Source organism: Delphinapterus leucas, chromosome 21 (assembly GCF_059928025.1).
Source record: "Delphinapterus leucas isolate spDelLeu-1000000601 "Yukka" chromosome 21, BTC_Dleu_Yukka2, whole genome shotgun sequence".
Lineage (NCBI taxonomy): Eukaryota > Metazoa > Chordata > Mammalia > Artiodactyla > Monodontidae > Delphinapterus > Delphinapterus leucas.
The window spans coordinates 6,719,206-6,742,616 of NC_143149.1; the positions used below are offsets into that span (position 1 = coordinate 6,719,206).

Genomic DNA, 23,411 nt, shown 5'->3' on the forward strand with positions numbered 1-23,411 from the left:
CCAACACAAAGTTGCAAATGTTAAACAATAAACATGTACCTTTAGGTATAACTGAAGTTTTTTTCTAAAAATGAACTTTGAATTTGCAATTCAATTCCACATGGACTAAGTTGAGGTCCTAGAATTCTCAAGCATAAAGCGAGGAAGAGATAATTTGAAGTTAGGAAAAGTTAAGAACTGGCATTTCTACTTAGCTGCCCCTAGTTAAACAAAACAAAACAGAAACAGTGAGACCCCTGAAGGCCGTATTTTGAAAAGGATGGGCAGCAACAAGCCCCGCACGAAGGGAATCACTGGGTTTTCTCATGTGTAGCCTCGTGCATTTACACTGTTTGCCAAATACGGAAACTTCTGCTTTAACATACACAACCTTAATCTAGTATTTTTTTTCCCCTGCTAAAGCCAATAGATTCAGGTGCTTCACCAGACCAATTCCAATTCATCATAACAAAACCAAATTGTCAGGCCCCAGGAATGCTGTCTTTCAATGTGCCATGCTACGAGGCTTGAGTCACATTTCATGCTGCCCCGTCCAGACGCCAGGAGGTGCAGAGACAGTTCTACACTCACTGTTCCCACTTCTTTTCTCACTATTAACTCTTCAACCCTCCTTATCATTAAGCCTGATGCTTCTAAGGTCTCTGACCACATCCACCTGGTCAAACCTAATGGTCATTTCTCTGTCCTTACCCTCTTCACCTTTCAGTGGAATTCAGCACCGCTGAACGCGCTCTGCTTCCTGAGACGGTTCCTATTTTGCCTGAGAATCAGTTCTCCTGGGGGTCCCCCTCTGCCACCACCTGATCCTTCTTGGTTTCACTTGCTGGCTCTTCTTCCTTCTCCCCAGCGGTTGGCACCGCCCAGGGCCCAGTCACTTTTTCCTATCTGTCCTCAGTGCTGAGCCTATGGAGCTGGGAAAGCACAGCACCTCCCGGGTGGAAAGAGTACCCCAGGTCTGGCTGGGATGACAGGATGGCAGAGCAGGCGCAGGATCCCTACAGATCCACTACTTCCTGTGGTCCCAGGGTGCACAGAGAAGGGTCTTGGTCACCTTCCAGGAACCACCGCAAGTGAAAGGAGCAGAGGACGGCAGGCTCTGTGCCTGTCCACAAACAGAATCCATTATTTTAATAATGAAAAATTTTAAATGAGGTGTACTTTGAGATGACTGTTATAGCCAGTGCCTAGGGTAATACCTTTATCAAGACTGTTTCAAAGATTCACATCCAAGTCAGGTGAGCTATCCTTCCTAGTGTCTCCACCACTAAACAGAACAATGTTTACTATCTCACAGGGTCCTGGAGACAGTGGATGTGAAAACGTTTTTTAAAGTATAAGTACTTCATCGAGGTATAATCTGCGGGAGAGTGAAAATAACTTCAATTAAGGCAATGACGATTCAAAGGCCCAGGCTGGAGATCTTATGTCATCAACGCCCAGCATGTGGTTGCAGCCAATAAATGTTTGCTGGAGAACTTAGGAAAACAGCTCACAAACCCTGGCGACAAGTGTGGCGTATAAAGTACATTCTGTCTCAAAATTATTCAAAGTTAATATGCCAACTTAAGGTTTAAAAGAAAAAAGAGAGAAAACAGTTTCAAGACGATTCCTTCTGAACAGTCCCAGGAGGGCAGGGATGTACCAGAACACCAGTGAAAACCCCAGATTCCAGTCTGGTTCTACCACTTGCTGTAATTTTAGGAGGGTGACTAAGCATTCTTCAGAGCAACACGACAGGCATGGGCTGCAGGAACTGTTTCATTCTAATTCGGTTGTTTTATTCCACGCTCACACCAATAACATACAATACGTCTTATCAAACTCATTGCTTACTGAGTTGTGTGAGAAAGCCAAAACTGAATCACATTATTTCAAGACAATTGACTCACTATGACATCATGTTTTGATTTATGAAACACTTGATTATAAAGTGTTTTTCTGTTCTTCTGTTGAGTTCACTGCTTGAAATGTGGCTGCAGAACTGATTTCACTTCTAAGCCCTGGATTTGCATTTACAGGTGATTTAGCTTTTAAGACCCTCTACCAAGCCTTATTCAAAAGCAGTCAGAATCAACACTTTTAGACCTGAACATAGAGGCTGAGTCACTCCTCTGCGGGTCTCTGAAAGGGGGACAGAGCTACATGTACCGGGAGCAGAGGGGAGAAGAGGTGACAGGGCCCCTCCCCTCCCTGGAGAGAGGTGGCAAGTAAGCAGAGCGGAATCACAGGTGAGTCAGAAGGAGTGTGGCAGACACCAAACAAGTGAAAGTGAGACAATTCTGCTAAAGAATTCGAAGAGCCCACGCTTGAACAAAAAATAACAAACACACTTCAGTCTAAAGGGACACTTTGGTCAAACCGATTTCTCTGTTTTTCTTCCTGTCTCCTGTGAACAGGACACAGGCCTAATTTCTGTTTCTGATAGACAACTCAGTCACGAAGCAGGAAGAGCACAAGTTATTCTCTTTGCTGAAAACAGCAGAGTTAACAATGGAAGTGGGAACTGTAAACAAGTAGAAATCGCCAACAGAGTTTTCACTCACACACACACACACACACACACACACACACACACACACACACACCCCAGATTAAGTAAAAATTCAAACTGAATTGTGTTATAAAATCATCATGATTTTTTGGCTATGACTAACTGGACCACATACAACTGTCTAATTTTGAAGAGCTGCTAGAATTCTTCTTCACAAAAAATTTCCAGAGAATACCACACAAACCCTGGAATAAAAGCATTCCCAGCAATGCTTTTCTTGGAGGCAAGTCCATGGCGCTCGCCAAGAGGAGTATTTTAAGAACCCCCCAAACTGCGCTGGGGACAAGGAAAAAGGAGGCAGACCACAGGGCGAGAGTCACTCCTTTTGCACAAAAGCAACATGACCCTTCAAGTAAGTGTGTGGAGTCTTCAAACCTTGACCCTAAAAGAAGCTGCCGCCTGTGAAGCTCCAAAGTCGTGAACACGCTGCAGGTGAGTCTTACACTGTGCACTAAGCTTTAGAAACTAGCTGGTGTGGCTTTGTAAGCGGCAGGGGCAATTTCTGTCTCTCAAAATAGTTTATCATGCTTGTCCGATTGATTTCGTTTAGAAAATTAATGGAGGAGGCCATTCAAGAAGCAGCGAGGATGTCTGTCTTATTTAAGATGGAGCTGAACAGGGAAAGGGATTCAGTTCATTTCTACAGTTTTTTTAAGGCAATAATCTATATTAGTATCAATGAACACGTCATGCCCGCAAGAGGAAACCTTTGAGTCATCACAATTACATGACCAGGCATTTTTCTTTAAGCCACAGTGCATCCTGTGCTTTTTGATTTCCCAGGGGTCGGTGCTTTTCACGAATAGTGAGCGTTCGGGCATCGTTGGTAAGCTGTTTTCATTGAGAGACACAAATCCCAAAAGTATCCTTAAACTCTGAGAGCTCTCACTTGGAGTACTAGGATCTGATGGTTCTGGAGAAGCTTAAAATAACAATATATGAAAATCAGTACCACGGTGGCCTTAGGAGAAGCGGTGTCTCAAATACACTGAAATCCTCAGGATCAGGAAAGAGTCTATTCTTGGGTCCCCAAAGGCCAGACGCAGATACTCCTCCCTTTGTCCACCCAGACCACCCCTGTTCCAGCCTTCTCTCACAACCCCTTCCTCAATAAAGGGGCCCCGGAGCCTCTTCTCCTATGAGCGCCAACAGCGTTTACAAGCTTTTGTGGGTGTTCCCCAGGACCAGCCGTGCAATGAATGGACAGGTCCACGGCCAAGGGTTCACAGGTCCAGAGCAAGTGTCTTTTGTCAATTTTAGGGTTAATACGTTCTTTCCGTACATAAGACCACGGGGACAGGATGTAAGAAGTGGTATTTACAGCTCTTGCAGGGGATTAATAAGTTATTTCTGTTGTAAGGCTAACATACGTTAGGTTCTTACTTTTGCCGATCACCGTGAAGAGCACCACACACCCTTAACTCTTAGCTTTCACACAATCCTGTGAAGGACATCCTGTCTCTAGGTCCATTTCCCAGATGAGGAGCTGCAGCTCAGTGAGATGGAGCTTCTTACCTAAGGTTGCCCTGCGGGAAGGTGCCCACCACCCGGGCAGCTCAGCAGAGTCTATTCCTGTTTTATGTGGGGATGGATTAACTTTAAATCCCCAAATCCCGGGGCAGCCAGGTGGCTCACCATTTAACTGTCCCGTACTGAATTATTATTATTTTTTATTGCAACCGATAAAACACTGGAGGCCTGGACATTGTGTTATAGTTCTATGGGTCTTCCTCTATTTCAAAACAAGGTAAACGCACTGCCGATTTATACGTGGAAAATGATGATGACATAATGGAAATATACGGGAACCTCCACACAGAGCAGGCACGTATGGATTTACATGTGTGCGGATGTGTGTTTTCAGTGCAATCATGTGAGGGCCTTGTCATCCCATTCTTTCTCTCTGAACAGCTACCTGCTGATTCCTGTCTTCTTAGTAGAAGGCATTGGATGTACAAGATACTAGACAGACAAAACACAGGACCTGTCAGAAGTCAGATCTTACAGAAGAACCTGTGGCTTCATTAGTGCCTTAGCAAAAGGGCAAAGTACTCCTAAGGTTCTGAGGCAGCTGCTTTCCCGCCGTCTGACATCACTACACTGGCGAGTAGTGTGCTGTTTAAAGTTACCACTTGAATGCTTTCCTGCACTATGACAGCCCCGCCCCAGTCCTGCCCTTGCTCCAGTCCTGCCCTTGCTCCTGTCCTGGGGGGTCCACACCCTCCCCTGCCTCGCCCCCGCGGGTCAGCCTCGCTCAGGGCCAGCACCGCAGGTGAGCTCCGCGTCAGGAAGGACGTGAACAGACTGGGGACGGTTGGAGGCCCAGGGCAACCTATTCTTTTTTTTTTTTTTACATCTTTATTGGAGTATAATTGCTTTACAATGGTGTGTTATTTTCTGCTTTATAACAAAGTGAATCAGCTATACATATACCTACATCCCCATATCTCCTCCCTCTTGCGTCTCCCTCCCACTCTCCCTATCCCACCCCTCTAGGTGGTCACAAAGCACCGAGCTGATCTCCCTGTGCTATGCGGCTGCTTCCCACTAGCTATCTGTTTTACATTTGGTAGTGTATGTATGTCCATGCCACTCTCTCACTTTGTCCCAGCTTACCGTTCCCCCTCCCCGTGTCCTCAAGTCCATTCTGTAGTAGGTCTGTGTCTTTATTCCTGTCTTATCCCTCGGTTCTGTAAACGTTTCCTTTTCAATTTTTCTCAACGTGCTCTGTTTCCGAACGGTCTGTCTCCTTACTTACAAGGACCTAAGCCCATTCTGAGGACTAGGAATTTTACGTGAAGGCGTGGGCAGGGTCCCTGCTGGCGGGGGGCGGGGGGGGGCTCTGAGGGAGAAGGTGGTCCAGGCCTCCCTCCTGGAGCTGCCAGGAATCTCGGGCTCCTTGGCTTGCAGACACGTCACGCCAAGCTCTACTCTTCACACGCCTTCCTCCTTCTGTGTCTTCCTAAACTTTTAGAAAGCCTGTCCTTACAGAACTCAAATCAATTAAAAGTCATCAGCCGGGGACACAATAAACAGTATTACATGGCCTTTATAGAATTAATGCGTTTGTGCATGGGGGAGAAGGCAGGATAACGGCACCCACAGCTGTCCACAGGCGGGTCCCCAGGATCTGTGAATGTGTTTCCTTCCGCGGTGACAGGCACTTTACAGATACGATGAAGTTAACGACCTCGAGATGGGAGATGCTCTGGGTTTTCCAGGTGGGCTCCATGAGACCACGAGGGTCCCAATAAGTGGAAGACGAAAGCGGGAAATCACAGATTTGACTATGGAAGCAGAGGTCATGACCTAATCGCCGGAAGGGGACACGAGTCCAGGGACATGGGTGGCCTCCAGAAGCTGGAAAGGGCAGGAAACAACTGTTCTCCTAGAGCCTCCAGAAACCTATTTCAGATTACTGACCTCTGAAACTGTAAGAAAATAGATTTGTGGGGTGTTTTTCTTTTAGCCTCTGAAAAATTTGTTATAGCAGCCACAGAAAACTAATACAGTACCATGGATCCTGAAGCAGAAGAAATTATTCAAGGTGATGCTACCTTGTGTTATTTAGGAAAATTGGCCGAGTGGGCTGACTATCTGGCAAGGGTCCTATGGGTGACACGGTGGCTCCTGGGGCTACCATCACTTGTACTCAGCTGCAGGGAGTCAGGGGGGAACAGGGGCAGCCGCTGTGTCAAACTGCAGGGCCACTCATGCCGGATTTGTGGATCCGGTGATGCCTGGTGCTGGGTGGATGGCCCGTCCCTGCGCTGGTGCCTCTCACAGCTCCGTGGCGTCTGCCTGGGTGCGTAGGAGGAAAGAGAAGCCTCCACACGCACCCCTCTAAATCATTATGGATATTTGCTAAGTCATCTTCTTACCAACTGTTATGTGGTCGTCCAAGTCAACAACCCCGGGATTATCCCACTCCTCTGCCCTTACAACCTGCAGCCCACCCATGAGAAAGCCTTTGACCTCGACTGTCACGAGAGCATCCAAATCAGAGCGCGTCTTGCCGCCGCTACCCCTCCTGCCACCCACTCCGAGCTGCAGTCTCTCCCACCGGAATACTGACCGTAGCAGCTGCTAGCGCGTTCCCTGATGCCATCCTGCTCCCCTGCAGGGAGCTCTCCACACAGCAGCCACGTCCGCTCGGAAACACGTCAGATCACGTCACTCCCAGGATAGAAACCTTCCCATGTCTTACCACGACACGAGGAACAGGACACAAGCACTTTACCACCGTTCCCGTCACGATCTGGCGGTCCCACCTCATCTTCTGCTACTTTTTCTCTTGGTGTGCCCCAATCCGACCTTCTTGCTGTTCCTCAAAGACACCATTCCTGCTTAGGGATTCTGTCCTGGTATAACGTCTGGGGGCTCTAAGTCGGGGTCTGCAGTGCCGACCTTACAGGACCCGTCTGGGAACGCCAACAGCCCAACACCTGGAGGCCCAGGGTGCTGTGGAAATATATAGGAGTCCCTAAACAGAACCACCCTTTGTCTGGGTAGTTTGTGTTCTTATTTTTGAGTTGTGAGAGCTTATATATTCTGGATATAAGTGCTTTGTCAGATGAGATTTGCGAGTATTTTCTCCTGGTCCTTTCATAATATTCTTCACAGAGTAACAATTTTTAATTTTGATGAAGTATAACATTAACCTTTTCTCTTACACATCATGCTTTTGGTGTTGTATCTAAGGACTTTCGTGTAAACCAAGGTCATGAAGATTTTTATCCTATGGTTTACTTCTAAGAGTTTGATCATTTTACATTTTAGTCTGTGATCCAGTTTGACGTAAGTTCTGTGCAGAGCATAAGGTTATAGGTTAATTTTTTTGTATATGGATGTCCAGTTGCTCCAGCGCCATTTGTTGAAAAGACTGTCCTTTCTCCACTGAATGGCCTTTGCATGTTCATCAAAACCAGTGGCCATTTGCCTGGGTGTATTTCTGGACTCTCCGTCTGTTCCATTATGTCTGTCCTTTTGCTGAGACCACATCGTCTTGATTACTGAAGTGTCAAAGGATACCTTAAGATCAGGTAGTGTTATACCTCCAACTACTTTTTTGTTTTCTTTTAAATTTTATTTATTATTCGAAAGCCATACACAAGTAATATAGAAAATTTGGAACTTACAGGAATACCAAAGAGAAGAATTACAATTACTTTATTCCACCATCCACAGATAACCACTATTATTAACATTTTGGAATATATCCTCAGTCTTTTTATCATTTTATGTATGCAAGTACACACCTATATTAAAAGAAAAAACCAAAATTGAGATTACATAATACTCACTACTTTTATAACCTTTTTTAATGTTCAAAGAGCATTCTTCTTTCTAGTCAAATGTTCTTCTACGTGACTTTTAAGGGCTGTGCAGTATTCCGCCATCTGGATGGATACACAATAATTTACTTCAGCAATTCCCTATTGAAAATTTTCATTACAGCAGAAAAGAAACGAACCTCCAATCAGACAGTCACTTTCCTTTTTTCCTCTATTACAATGCTGGGATGAACATCCTATAAGTAAATCTTTAATGATCTTGTTAAGATAAATGACCGAATGTAGAATTATGAAGTCAAAGGCCATGGAAACTTTTAGGATGTTTGCCACTATCTCCAAACTGACATCAGGAAGCCTGGACCACCTGGTACCCCATATGCAATGTGCGGGTTGTTATTTTAGTACTACTTTGCCGATAACTGCGTCTTATTTTCCTGTTGCGGTTTGCTGCGGGAAAAGTGCTCTCCTTTCGTTAGTTACTAATGAAGCACACATTTCTCCCCGTGGTTCTATTCGTCTGGACGTCGGTTATGAGTCGGCAGGTAGGTCCTCTCACCGCCAGCTCCTGTTCCTTGAGGCTGTGTGTATAAAAATCCCAGGGTGGGGAAGCGGAAGCAGGATGAAGCCAAGGACACCGTCACGTGGCCCCATCTCTGGGCCGAGGGGGAAGACTGGAGACAATCGGAGAGGCGAGTAGATGGCTGGATGTTTGCCCTGGATGGCAGTGGCTGTCACCCTCCTCCTGGGGCGCTCCTGGTCTCTGTGGGCCCCTCTGCAGGACGCCCAGGAGGGCCTGTGCTCTCCAGGCCTGGTCCTTCCCGGGCCTTCCGCTTGCCGCTGTGCCCCCAGGCTGCTACTCCTCATTTCTGCCCCAGGACGGGTGAGGATGGCAGAGCTGCAGGGAGACCCTGCGGCCAGTGAAGCGAGGAGGGGGAGAAAGGACAGAGCGAGGTCCAGGGACAGAGCGACCTTTGCAGCCTGCGAGTGGACTCAGACCGCCCACCCCCTCGACCGCAGTCCCGCACACATCCAGCTTAGCCTGCAGAAGCGTGGGTTCAGTGACCTGCGGGGCCCCTAAATCTCTGTTTCTCATAAATGGAGACTAGGACCCGGCTCCCTACATACCTGCTGCCCCCAAACAGAGCAAACAGCTTCCTGCAGCCCCTGAACTTAGTCACCATCTCAGGCCGGGAGCCTGGGCCAAGGCCCAAGCACACCAGAGCGCAGGAGTGAGACTGGGTCAGGAGCTGGGGGTGGCAGGTTTACACCGCCTGATGCCCCAGAGGGGGTCACGTCCCACAGCCCACCTCTCCTGGATGATGGACGGGAGAATTTCCTGCCTGCACAGGCCTGAGCTGAGTCTCACACACTGTTCTGCAAAGTAAAGTGAGGGAAGAAAGAGCGGGGGCCGCCGGAACGCCACGGGGCCTGCGACCTGCTCTGGGGGGTGTGCGTGGGGAGCCCGGGACCACCTTGGCCTGGTGGGAGGTCAATGCAGAGGCTGTGCTGCCACCAGCCTCTCCCCAGCTCCCCCAGCTCCCTGGGCCAAGGTCAGAGGTAGGGAGGGCAGCAGCTTCTGCGAAAGCTGCTTTGTTCCCACTGCAGCCGGAGGAGTGCCTGGGCTCTGAGTCTGCACAGGCGGCTCTGATTCCCTCGGGCAGGCGCGGCTCTGTGACTCCCCACCTCGGGTGGAGAAGTGGAGATGCGGGCGGGTCTGAGGGTCCCATGCAGAGGTGAGTATCCCTGAATCCAGAGTCTGGGCCAGGCTGAGGAAATAAATACCGGGAAAGACAAGAGCGGGGATGACTGCTCAGATGGGAGCCTCCATGTGACCTTCTCCCTGAAGAGGAGCTTACTTTAGGGTGTCACCTGGAGAGGCCACTAGGAAAGGATGGGCACAAGGAACAAGGGTGGGGGGACACCTGGGTAGAGGGGTGGATGGGGTTTCCTGTGTTCCACACAAAGACCAGCCAACCCTGCTAGTCAGAGCCTCTCCCCAACCCCGTTCAGCTGGGCTCTCTAGTCTGAAACTGTTCTCTCTGGCTGGTCAGGCTGGCTGAAGGCTCTCCAAGGGGACAGGGTCCCCTTCCAGAAGGAGTCATCACTCCCAGCTCCGTCACCTTCCAGATGAGGGGAAGCAGCTCCTGTTCCTGGAAGCCAGGGGCAGGGGGCATATGCCTCCAGCGCTGTCCTTCTCTTTCAAAACTGTTTCATCTACTCTGTTCCTTTTTCTCCATATACACATCTTAGAGTCGGCTTGTCTATATCATCAAAGAATTCTCCTGTGAGTGTGAGTGGGAATGTGTTAAATCTGCAAATCATTTTGGGGAGGAATGGCATTTTAACCACACCGAGTCTTCCAATCCATGCGCACGGTATGTCTCTCTGTTGTTTGAAGTCAGTGTTTTGTCGTTTCCAGCACACAGATCCTGCACATCTTTTGATGTTAGATTTGTACATAAATACCTCATTGTTGACCTTGTATTACTGTATCCTTGTTTCCCGACAATTTGCTGAACTCACTTATTAGTTCTGAGAGCTTTTTGGTATAGATTTCTTGCAACTGTCTACATAAGCAATCATACTGTCTAAGAACAGAGGTAGTCTCACCTCTTCCCCTCTAACCTAAATGCCTTTTATTTCGTTTTCTTGCCTTATTGCACTTAATCCATTCACTTAGTCATGTGGGCAAGGCTCCTCCCTCAGGGCAGGAAGGCCCAGGCGGGGAGTCTTGTCTGAGCACCGGAATTTTATCAAATAACATGTTTTACTTCCTGCTTTGCTCACAGATAGTGGTTAATCCCACAGAGAGTGGTTAATTCCACATATGGTTACCAGAAGTTAAATGTGCACCTGGCTCCATTTCTATGTGTGATTAGTGGGAGAACATTGGCAGGACACGGAGCAGAAACACAGGGGGCACCCAGGCAGCGGCCTCCACGCCTGGCAGCAGTAAACGCTGGCCCTCGTGTCTGACCTCTCTGCTGGCTCTACATTCCAGGAGAACAGGCTGGGCACAGAATCAAGTACAGCTGCCTGGCCTCATAAAATATAAAGAACATCTCTCCCTCTGAGACACCAGGGAAGGAAGAGGTGACTGATAAACAGACAGAGACACTGTGAACTGGAGAGAAAGCAAACAGGATACTTATTCACGGAAGCTGGAGTTATTAATGACAGTTCATACAAATAAATGTGGATCGGTACTCAGACTTAATTAGGTAAGGTAATCCCCAATTGCCGCCAATGCAAATAGGACTTTTGGGGGGAACTGCAGCCTTCTCCACTTCATGACTCTAAGCACTAATGTCCTAAACCTCTTGTACTGACCGATGCAGGGTTAAATCATGATAAGGGAAAAAGACCACCACTGTTCTTGAAAATATATCTAGTTTGTTTGTGTATTATAATTCTACCAGTTTAAATTAACACACTATTAATGTAACACCATGCTTAGGGGAAGGAGAAGGGAGGGTGGGTACTTAGCAGATGCAAAATGGAAACGCAAGTAACAAATGATGCTACCCTCAGACAGCAATGCTTTGGAGTGACCACAGGTTGGGTATCAAAGTAAAGACAGAAAGAGTAACAAACAATTTCAATTTCAAGAATAATGAAAACAGTGATTACCCCCCCCCCCACCCCCCACAGGGCTTCCCTGGTGGCACAGTGGTTGAGAGTCCACCTGCCGATGCAGGGGACATGGGTTCATGCCCCGGTCCAGGAAGATCCCACATGCCGCGGAGCGGCTGGGCCCGTGGAGCCATGGCTGCTGAGCCTGCGCGTCCGGAGCCTGTGCTCCGCAACGGGAGAGGCCACAACAGTGAGAGGCCCGCGTACCACAAAAAAACCCAAAAAAACCCCCAAAACCCCAAAACCCTACATTTAATGCAGAGAAATAAGGGCAAGTAATGTTAAAGATAGATATGCATAAGATAAAACATATCCAAACAGGATTAAATGAACATGTTTCACCCTAAGTAAATCCATCTGTGAAAACAATCATTGAATTCTTTTGGCTTTTTAAACCATCATTAACATAGGTCACATTATTTCTTGGTCAAAAACGGAAGAAAGCGCATTTGACTGTGAGAACACGCACTGGGCGTTTTCAGGCCAAGTCTGCCCTATCTTATTTCTGCCTGTGGCTGCCAGGTCTATATCTGGAAGGCTACCTGCCCGTCCTCCTGAGGACCAGCAGTGGCTGGAGGTGAGGACAGCCAGAGGGGCCAGAGCAGGAGGACAGAAAGCATGATAACACAGATGCAGGGCCACCACTCGGCCTGACCAAAGCCATGGGACGCCCTGTTTCAGGACACTAACCCAAATGCGTACTTCGCTGACGCAGCGGCTTACCCGTTCGAAGGAGAGAATCCAGCAGCCGCTTGCGATGCCCCGCAGCACGTTCTGGGTGCGGCGGGGCTTCCTGGCGAGCACGTGCGTGGGGCAGCCACACGCCTCCCCGGCCAAGGAGAAGCCCTTCAGTTTATCCACAACCTGGTTGACCACGTTCTGCTTTCTGCCAAATAGGAAGAAAAACCAACGCAATGGATGTGCTTCCTGAGCAGAAACATCGAGGTGATGGCAATGAATTAAAATGTAAAAAACCGGAAGAATTCTACACTGATGTCGGCTATGGGGCTCATGTCAGTTTCTTTGCCGTCGATGACTTGAAGTGTGGGGAAATAAAAAATTTCAGATCTCAACTCCAACCACCTATTCTAATGGCTGAGAAGACGGTGGCCCCCAAGGCTACCAGGGGTTTCCCCATGTGCCTGGGGTGGGGCAGGCCAGTATCCCACACCAGACCTCCTGACACCTGCCCAGACACCACAGCAATTATTTACTTCTGTGTCCCGTTTGAACCAATTTGTGCATGGTCAGGACCAAGCTTCCCACTCATTTTATTTCGAAAATATAACATTTGCCGAGAGTCAAACACATTGCTTTTCTACTAAGAGGGGGAAAAAGGGGTCCTTTTTATTAAGTCATCGGATCAAATCTCAGGGCAAATTTCACAAAGCTCACCAGTGTTTATCTTCTGGTCTTTCATTCCACTAATGCCTTAAGAACGCTTTTTTTCTCTTTAAATATTCTTCCTCTCTAACTTCCTTCCCAAACAACCCTCCACTTTTCCTCTCCCTCGGTCTCCAGGCAAGTTTTGGAAATCCCCGATGAAACACAAACAATATGTAGGCTTTCTGAGCCACACTATGACGTGCACAGTGAGTTAAGAAATAAAATTCTCTCTTCTCCAAAAATTATACTCCAAAGGGAAGGAGGCAGGTTTGTCCATGCTTGTGCAGACCGTCTCTGACAATCCCCCATCCCCCGGCATTTCTTATTTTTAACACCAATGAACTTGGGTTTGCCAATCACAAGGACCCGTTTCTCCACTTGTGAAATGAAAGGCTTGACCTCTACTCTGGTGAGAAGTTCTCAGGGATCCCCAGGGTACAGAAGATGGATGGGTCACGGCTGGGTCCCATCACCACTTCAACCAGAGGATCTGCGCTTATTGGGGTTGTGGAAAATATTAAACTGGGGGGACAAAAGGCAAAGAAAACAAAAACAAAAACAAAAAGAAGTGAAAACCTCTAACCCAGATGCTCTTCAGAAACCTTGCTCGTTGCTGCATATCTATGATTTTCTCATTCCAAGTCTGGGAGCTGCTGGCTGTTTGTAGACGTGCTAATCAAGAACAAGGATCTTTTCAAGACACGGCTAATCAATATGGCCTCAGAACGTGTCTAGGTCTTGTTCTTACCTTCAGACAAGAAGTATATGTGGGGCAAGAAAGAATAAAAAAGAGGATATGGCCTAAATGAAGAGTTTGATTTTCAAACCTTCAACTGGGAAAATAACTAGTTATCACTGTTTTTAATTTGGGGCAAAAATATAGACTTTTAAAAATGCTAGACCCAGGGCTTCCCTGGTGGCGCAGTGGTTGAGAGTCTGCCTGCCGATGCAGGGTTCATGCCCCAGTCCGGGAAGATCCCACATGCCGCGGAGCTGCCGGGCCCGTGAGCCACGGCCACTGAGCCTGTGCATCCGGAGCCTATGCTCCGCAACGGGAGAGGCCACAGCAGCGAGAGGCCCGCGTACCACAAAAAAAAAAAAAAAAAAAAAAAAAAATGCTAGACCTGTATTCAATATTCATTTCTGTATCGGACTATTTAGGATGACCAATATATTTCACAAGACATTAACAGAAATTGTGAGTGTGCTCCTTTTTCACCAGATAATGTGGTTTGAACAACCAGTCCTTTTAACTTCGTGCCACAGGTGGAAAGGGATCCCACTACAGAAAGTGTTGGAAGCATGCACTCTTTTTGCAGCCTGTTTTTCACCGAGATGCCCCAATGTTTTCATAAATGTCTTAAAGCCCTAAAACCTCGGATAGATATAAAAAACACAGTTTTCCCATTCGAACAAGAATTCAAAAATCTGTTGCAAAGAATATGGCACTGTATTTTTGTTGGATGTGCTATATCGTGCTAAAAGTTTAGGGATGGTGATAAGAGCACGCCAGCAAGCTGTGAACTCTCCCACAAGATGTGCACACGGCTGCTTTAACGCAGCGGTAGAAAGCTTACCACCAAAGCGTTTCTTTAAGACCTTTAAGGGAAATGCTTCCACCAGTGAGGCTCCACTTACGGGGCCTTCACGGAGTGGGGATGGTGGACATGCAGAGCCAATAGGTACGAGACAACAAGAGGAACAGCAAATACCATAACGCCTCTAAATGCTGTCCAAACCACTCAAGAGGTCTTCAGTGCTGAACTGTTCACAGTCATTTAACTCTTTTCTTCCCAGTGACCTTCTAACTCCAATACTAATTATATAAAGTAACAGCGACACAGGACAGAGGTACGAGCTGCCCAAGAGCACAGCAGCACAGCATATGGACAGAAACTCTAAAATTTTATATTGAGTAGAAAGTTATCAAAACAATGAGTACTTACTCAGATGGCATGCTTGTCATGACTAATGTTCTTGTTGGCTAGAGATGTCAAAAGAGAAGGAACAAAAAACAGTCAAAAATATAAAAAATATTTTTCCCACAGAAATAAACTTTAATATGTTTTCTGAAAAGTTACATCACTTAAAAGTAAACATTTAAGCATATATCAAAGGAAAAAAACTTTATATTCCTGGAAAAAAAATAGCCCAAGAGATAGAAACTCAGACACTATCCCCAAACCAACCCAAAATAATCCAGGACGTGAGGTGGAAGAGAAAAAAAGTTTCCCTCCTGAAGTTCGTGCTACCAGTTGGCTAGCAGACCTCCAAAAGTGCCCAACTGTGAATAAACTTCCAAGGAAGGAGAGGGTAAGAAAGGCATTTTTCTTGCAGGCTTAGAAACCATTTTTCCTGAGGCTTCTAGGCAACCATTTTCTTGTCTTGGACATAGGTACACAGTAATGTGTGTACCTGAGTCAAGCAAATTCTTTAACTCCTTCCACACAAAAGCATAGATAATATAATGGGACTGCTTATTTATGTGTTGGCATCTCCTATTAACTGGAAATGTAAATTTTTAAAAATAGAAGTTTAAAAGTACTTTTTACTTATATAAGAAATGCATGCTGATGGCAAAGAATTAAATGCTTTAAAAATATGTAATTAGATATATAAATTCCCCCCAGTTCCACCAGCCAGAAATGACAATCATTTAATATCAATAATTTGGTATATATTAAGCCAAATGTTCTGTTTATTTAAAAAACAAATGTGAACACACATTATTCATACACTCTTTCAGCTCATACGATGTACGTCGAATGCATCCAGCTGCTTGGTATAACCACGAACCCACCACGGCACACGCGTCGGTGCCCTGAATGGTCCTGTGCATGAATGAGGAGGAACCAAAGACACCCAGAGGACCTGGGGACACGTGATGGGACTGAAGGGCCTGTGAGCCCCATGGGTGTATTGAGGGAGCGTGGAGGAAGAGGTAAGACGAATGAAACAGATACTCAGAGGAAGCCCTCTCACAAGTGGCACACGAGCCACCCAACAATGGATGACGCCACCCTATCCCTAGGTAATCCTCTGGATCATCCTGTGTCCGCGCTCCTCTGTTTCGGGGCCGAGCGGAACATGAGCGCAGCTCCCTGGGTTGAGTCTGGAGACAAAACCTTCACGGAGGAGTCTCTCATCACTGAGTACGAGTCTGGCTTCAGTGTCACCCTGGAACAATGACTACACAGGCCCAGTGGTGTGGCCATATCCAAGTAAAACCCAGAAGGAGGCCATTCCAAGGCACTTACTTTCTTCTGGGGAACCATCCAAGGACGCCTGTAAGGTTTCACCCGTGGGGAATACTCATTTCTAGAGCGAAGGGATGAAGGGGAATGGGAAGAGGAAGTTCTCCTGACTTGGGCATCACTAGGCTTCGTCTCCGTGACTGCACCTCAGGCTGCTTCTCTTCTTTACCTACACTCACTCCCCACGTGGCCTCTCACACAACCTCTGGGCTTTATACAGCAGCAACACGCCGAGCAGTCCCAGTTGCACATCTCCAGCTCAGAGCTACTCCTTGGTGCCCTGACTCAAAGACTCTACTGTCTATCTGACTCCTCTGTCAGGAGGGCCAATAAGGATCTCAAATGTGACATGTCCAAACCCAAGCCACTGCTCTAGCCAGGCAATCAAGCAAGAAAAAGAAAGAAAGGACATGCAAATGGGAAAGGAAGAAATAAAACTACCTCTGGTCACAGATGAGAAGATCTTACGTGCAGAAAACTCTAAAGAATCCAGAAAAACTGTTAGAACTAACAAATGAATTTAGGAAAGTTGCAGGAAACAAAAAAAAGGCACAAAACTTAGTTGTATTTCTATAACTAGTCATGACAAATCTGAAAAGGAAACTAAGAAACCAATTCCATTTGTATAGCATCAAAAAGAATAACATACTTAGGACTAATTTAATAAAGAAGACGCAAGCCTTGTACACTGAAAATTTTTTTGAAAATTGCTGAAAAAATTAAAGATGACCTAAATAAATAGAAAGACAGCCTGTGTTCATGAATTGGAAGACTTAATATTATTTAGATGACAATACTTGCCAAAGCAGATTCAATGTAATCTCTATAAAAATTCCAATGGCAATTTTTGTAGAAATGGAAAAATCCATCCTAAAATTCACATGGAATTCCAAAGAAACCCAAGTAGTCAAAACAATCTTGAAAGGGAACCACAAAGATGGAGGTCTCACACTTTCTAATTTCAAAACTTACTTACAGGGACTTCCCTGGTGGCACAGTGCTTAAGAATCCTCCTGCCAGTGCAGGGGATGCGAGTTCCAGCGCTGGTGGGGAAAGATCCCACATGCCACAGAGCAACTAAGCCTGTGCGCCACAACCACTGAGCCTGTGCTCTAGAGCCCACGAGCCACAACGACTGAGCCCACACGCCTACAGCCCGTGCTCCGCAACAAGAGGAGCCACCGCAATAAGAAGCCCACATACCGCAACGAAGAGTAACCCCCGCTCGCCGCAAATAGAGAGAGCCTGCACGCAGCAACGAAGACCCAACGCAGCCAAAAATAAATATAAAAATAAATCAATCTATACAAACAAAACTTACTACAAAACTACAGTATTCAAAGTGTATGGTACTGTCATAAGGATAGAAATGAATATAGAATTGAAACCCCGGAAATAAACCCTCACATCCATGGTCAACTGATTTTTTTACAAGGTTGCCAAGACTATTAATGGATAACCTATAGTCTCTTTGACAAATGATGCTGAGAGAACTAGATATCCACATACAGAAGAATAAAACTGGATCTTTGCCTTACACTATATACAAATTTAACTTGAACAGACATTTCTCCAAAGAAGATAAGCAAATGGTCCATAGCACATGAAAACCACTAGTCATTAGGGAAATTCAAACCTAAACCTAATGGGATACCACTTTCTAGCTACCAGGATGGTTCCAACAGCAAAAACAACAACCAAAAAAGAAAACCTCCCAAAACAACAAGTGTTGATGATGGTGTGAAGCTGGAAGCCTCATGAGCTGCAGGCTGGAATATAGAATGGCGCAGCCACTGTAGAAAACATTTGCTGGTTCCTCAAAAAGTTAAACACAGAATTACAATACGACCAGCAAATTTACTCCTGGAATACATCAAAGAGAATTGAAAACAAGGACTCATATACTTGTATGTGAATTTTCACAAGAGCATTACTCACAGGAGCTAAAAGGTGAAAACCACCCAAGTGTCCATCAAGAGGTAAATGGATAAACTAAATTTGGCACACACATACAATGAAATATCATTCAGCCATAAAAACGAATGAAGTTCTGATATATACAACATGGATGACGCTTGAAAACATTACGCCTAAGAGAAAAAAGCCAGACATAAAAGGACAAATATTGTGTAATTCTACTTCTAAAATATCTAGGGGAAGTAAGTTCATGGAGACAGGAAGTAGATCAGAAGCGACCAGGGTCTGGGGGCAGGGTGGGAACCCGGAGTTATTGCTTAATGAGTACAGAGTTTTAGTTTGGATTGAGGAAAATGTTTTGGAAATGTTAGCAGCGATAGTTGTACAACACTGAACACTGCCACAAAACTGAACACTTGAACATGGTTAAAATGGCAAATTTTTCTTACATATATTTTACCATGATAAAAGAAAACAACTAAACTACTGATCTTCTCTCCCAAACCTATTTCTTCCACAGCTTCATTTGTTAATGGCAATTCTGTACTTGTTCAGGTCAAAAGCATTTTCATCATTTTTGACTCTCTAATTTTTTCTCATGCCCCACACATCCAACTGTGACCTGAAACAAGAAGGCTGCCAGATATTTCTCCAGCAAAGAGGGGTTTATTCAGGATCAGCAGAAAATTGCAATTCCACGTGGGCAACCACAGCAGGTCACGTGCAAGTCCCCTCGGGGCAAACAAGGGAGAACGGCTTTTATAGAGGGAAAGCGGAATTGGGAGGGCTATCTCAACAGAGTCCATGGCTTGTCCCTGGCTGAGTCCCTGCCAGGAAAGAAAAGGAGTCCCTCTTCTTCCTGTTGGGCTCTGCTATCATTGCAGGGCGTCATGGGGTTTCTGTTTACTAATTTCGTGTACAATCCATTGACACATCCTATCAACTCAACCTTCCAAATGTATCCAAAGTCTGACCCCTTTTCATCACCTCCACCCCTAACATCCCATGTCTCACACAGATGAAGTGATGTTACTGTCAAAGCCCCTGAGATCATCTCCTTGCTAAAATCCTGAGCCTCCAATTTCAATACTCAACATAGAAGCCAGAGTCGTACTATTTAGACTTAAATTAGATCATTTCACTCCAATGGCGTCACATCTCACTCTGAGTACAAGGCCCTTTACAGGAATAAATGTATCGCTTATCTGATCTTATTTTTAAAATTTATTTATTTTATTTATTTTTAGCTGCGTTGGGTCTTTGGTGCTGCACAGCACGTGGGCTTTCTCTAGTTGTGACGAGCAGGGGCTACTCTTCGTTGCGGTGCGTCAGCTTCTCATCGTGGTGGCTTCTCTTCTTGCGGAGCACGGGCTCTAGGCGCGCAGGCTTCAGTAGTTGTGGCACACGGGCTCAGTAGTTATGTCTCGCGGGCTCTAGAGTGCAGGCTCAGTAGTTGTGACGCACGGACTTAGTTGCTCTGCGGCATGTGGGATCTTCCCAGACCAGGGCTCAAGCCCATGTCCCCTGCATTGGCAGGCGGATTCTTAACCACTATGCCACCAGGGAAGCCCCTTATCTGATCTTATAAGTTAGAAATTGGAAAGTATATCCAGTATAATTCTCTTGATTAATCAAGGAAGCGCCTTAAAAAATGACATGTACTGATATCAGCAAGTTACTTAGAAATGAACAGTAAAATAAGATGGCTGATGGAGAAATGGATAGATATATGATAAAGTCAATATAAGAAAGAACTGGGAATTCCCTGGCAGTCTAGTGGTTGGGACTCCACACACTCACTGCCAAGGGCCCGGGTTTGATCCCTGGTTGGGGAACTGGAATCCCACAAGCCTAGTGGCATGGTCAGAAAAAAAAAGAAAAAGAAAGAGAGTTGGTTGTAGAAGCAAGGCTGGAGGAAAAAAATGAGAAATACTTTTAAATGGAACAAAAGATTGTTGGGTGTCTTCAGTGGAAAACTGCACTGTTTGTCACACTTACCCTTCAGGGTTACCTGATTCTATGGGGTTTATGCCTTTCGTTGTTTTTGAGCTACTTTACAACTCTGTTTATTGTAGAAAACGGAAAGTAATGCAAATAATTCTTATCTATAGAAATGCAAAGTCTGTCCCAAGGAAGTTTAACTGACTTTTGGGGAAAAAAGCCAGCTCTGGATGTGTTAACAAGGCTATTTCAGAACTCCTGTGGTCCATCAACGTGTCTGCTCTGTGGATTCTCCTCTGAACAGGACAAAACAGCTTTCTGGTTCCATCACTAATTAATGAGTTAAGTAATGCATTCACTTTGTTATTAAGAGAGTTATGATGTGCCTTTAGAAAAACTTATCTTTTAACGGTCCTGAAGGTCTCCCACTGAGACGCCCAGCAGATTTATCTGAAGAGGTCGATAAACGTCATCACCAGTGAAGGACACTCCATGGGCAGCTTACATCCAGGCACACCTTTCACTGGCTCCAGAGGTGAATTCAGTGGCAACAGAACACTGCTGACTCTCTGTTTTTCTATTTTAATTGTCCTCTCTACTAGTTTTTTGTTTGTTTCGTTTCATTAATAGCTAAATTATTCTCTATCAGTGGAAACAACGGAAACTGAGCAGGACCCTGCAGGGCCCTCCTGCATACAAAATCCCCTCTGTGTGTCCCCTGTTTCCTGTTTGTAGAGAAAGGCTTTAGTCTCCTAGGCCTTCCCTGAGCTCCAAAGAGCAGACTCCGGCAGTTATTAATTACAGAAGTGAGGGAATGCAGAAACAAAGGAAAATCAGTCAAGAAACAATAAAACTGGGTCCTAGTTCCTCCTCGAGGGATACACACAATAACCTGACACGTACCTTTGAGCTGTTCTGCAAGAACTAAGACCCCTCCCACCTCCACCCAGGTGGAGGACGGTGACCACATGCTGAGCTGGAACCAGAAGGCTGGTGATTAAGACTCCTAAACTACCACCCTGTTACCTCACCACCAACCAATCAAAAGAAAGTCATGCATCCTGCAGCCCTCCTCCCAAATGCTGCCTTTAAAAGCCCTTCTCTGAAAGCCATCGGGGAGCTCGGGTCTTCCGAGCATGTTCTCTTTGCTGGGCCCTGCAACAGGTGCTGGACTTTCCCTCACCACAGCCTAGTGTCAGTAAATTGGCTTTGCTACGTGGTGGGTGAGTGGACCCAAGTTTGGTTCGATAACAAGTGTACAATCTTTCCCTTTATTTCTGTTTGAAAATTTTTATAAGAAAAAAGTTTAAACTATTATTCAGGTGAATATTTTGTTAACTGGCAAGGCATATGACAACTATTGCAAAAACAACTCAAAAGGTCAAGTATCACATTATCCCTTATAGTACCTGAAGTGTAGCAAGCATTCAGCATGCTCTGTTGAGTGGAATAAAATTTCTATACACAAAAGTCAAGGTATTTTTCCTCCTCTTAGAATGCTATCACTACTGGAAAATACCTTATAACAGTCAATTATACAAAAAGAATATATGAAGCATAAGAAATACAATCAGACGCTAGTAGACCCAGAATAAGACTGTAATTCAGGACAACTTTTTGCAGCTCACTCGTTAGCAATTTCGTATTTGACAGGCCACTTGGCCTTTCCTTACCTCACATGTCTCATGTAAGAAACGAGACAATGAATTACCCCTAGGGTGCTACGTGATTAATAATTGTGTTGAGAGCAAATATTAATCCTAGCAGTTTTGCAAATTACAACCTTCACAGTGTGTAATTTCATGAGAATACAAGCCATTTCTTTTTTTAAAAAATAAATTTATTTGTTTTATTTATTTATTTTTGGCTGCGTTGGGTCTTCGTTGCGGTGCGTGGGCTTCTCATTGAGGTGGCTTCTCTTGTTGCGGAGCACAGGCTCTAGGCACGCAGGCTTCAGTAGTTGTGGCTCGTGGGCTCTAGAGCACAGGCTCAGTAGTTGTGGCGCACGGGCTTAGCTGATCCACGGCATGTAGGATCTTCCCGGACCCATGTCCCCTGCATCGGCAGGCGGATTCTTAACCACTGTGCCACCAGGGAAATCCCAAGCCACTTCTTAAGTTAGCCCTTTATCTATGTAACCTTTGCTACATGTCACATTTCAATGAAGGTAATAAAAATGGGGAGAAAGTTCAGCCACTTTCTTCTCTGTTAATGATGATAACCTGATCCTCCTCCACCCCGGCCATGAAATCTGTATGTAAGGTGATATTCATAGCATACAAATCTAATAAAAGTATATCTCATTTAAAATTATTGGAAAAGACCAAGAAAGACCAGCTAACATTTATTAGAACCAACCATATTCAGTGTTGAAAAATTAAATAGTTCTTTAAGACTGAGATCTGGATCTACCTGTCCTATAAGATGCATTCCCAGTCTATTCAAAGTTGATTCTCCATAACAATCTTGAACTTTATCTGATCCCTGTGCCCCAGAACCTAGAACACTGGTAAAGAGCTCTTCCCACCCTGTTATGTTCTTAGAAAAGCATAATTGAAAGGACCACACTGCACTCTCCTTACTCCGAGACAGGACCCACCAACACTCTTCCTCTGTGACTCAGAAAAGCCCTCCTCCATCCTCCCCATGATTCCCATGAGACTTGCTGATGACCCCCTGGTTTACCTGTCTCTGTAGAGCCCCAGACCCCCTGCCTTTTCTTTGCAATGTTCTTCATTAGTGAACATGCTCCCTATTACATGAGTCTGAATAGAATGATCTTCATTGTCTTGTGCATTCCCATTTTCATGGCTCTGGTGCTGTGACTTGGAAGGGACTGGCCCCGTCTCCCCACCCAGGTAACCAGGGCTGAAGGTGTCCTTGTGCACCTTTCCTGAGTGTTTACCCAGGGTCCCAGTGTTAAGTCCAGTTCCTGTCCTGAAGTCCAGATTCTTGTCCATTGATACCGTGGTAAGAATTTGATTTTTATTCTGAGTGTTCACTCTGGTGCCAGCTTCTTTTGGTTTCATGGTCTGATCACCATAAACTGGTTGATGGTTCACAGAGATCTTGTCTTTGTTGCCTGATAGATGACAGAGAATCTGCCTTCTTAGTTTTTTCTGTTTATTTTTCTACTTTCAGCTCAAAACTATTAAGAATTTCATGCCACGAGGAAGGAGATATCTGGACTGAATTTTGTATTTCTGTGTTTATGCCATTAGAGAAATTTTGAGCTATGAGTGAAATTTTAAAATCGAAATTACAAGCTCTGTGTGTGTGTGTGTGTGTGTGTGTGTGCGCGCGCGCACGTGCCTATAATTCAGAAAGGCCATTCTCCCTCATCCTGAGAAAAGCATCCTGAGATGTTACCAATCGAGATTATAAAATCTCTTAAAGAAGCTCCTGACTTAGAAATAAGTTGCCTATAAACTGAAT

The 23,411-nt window shown here is 45.5% G+C and overlaps 1 protein-coding gene across 1 annotated transcript in view; it reads right to left on the minus strand.

Annotated features, from left to right (window-relative positions):
- MCPH1 (microcephalin 1) overlaps positions 1-23,411 on the minus strand; it is a 232,917-nt gene that overhangs the window by 144,703 nt on the left and 64,803 nt on the right. The window contains 2 exon segments of the mRNA XM_089903583.1: positions 12,202-12,364; positions 14,811-14,848. Of these exon segments, the coding sequence (XP_089759709.1) occupies positions 12,202-12,364; positions 14,811-14,848 (201 nt within the window).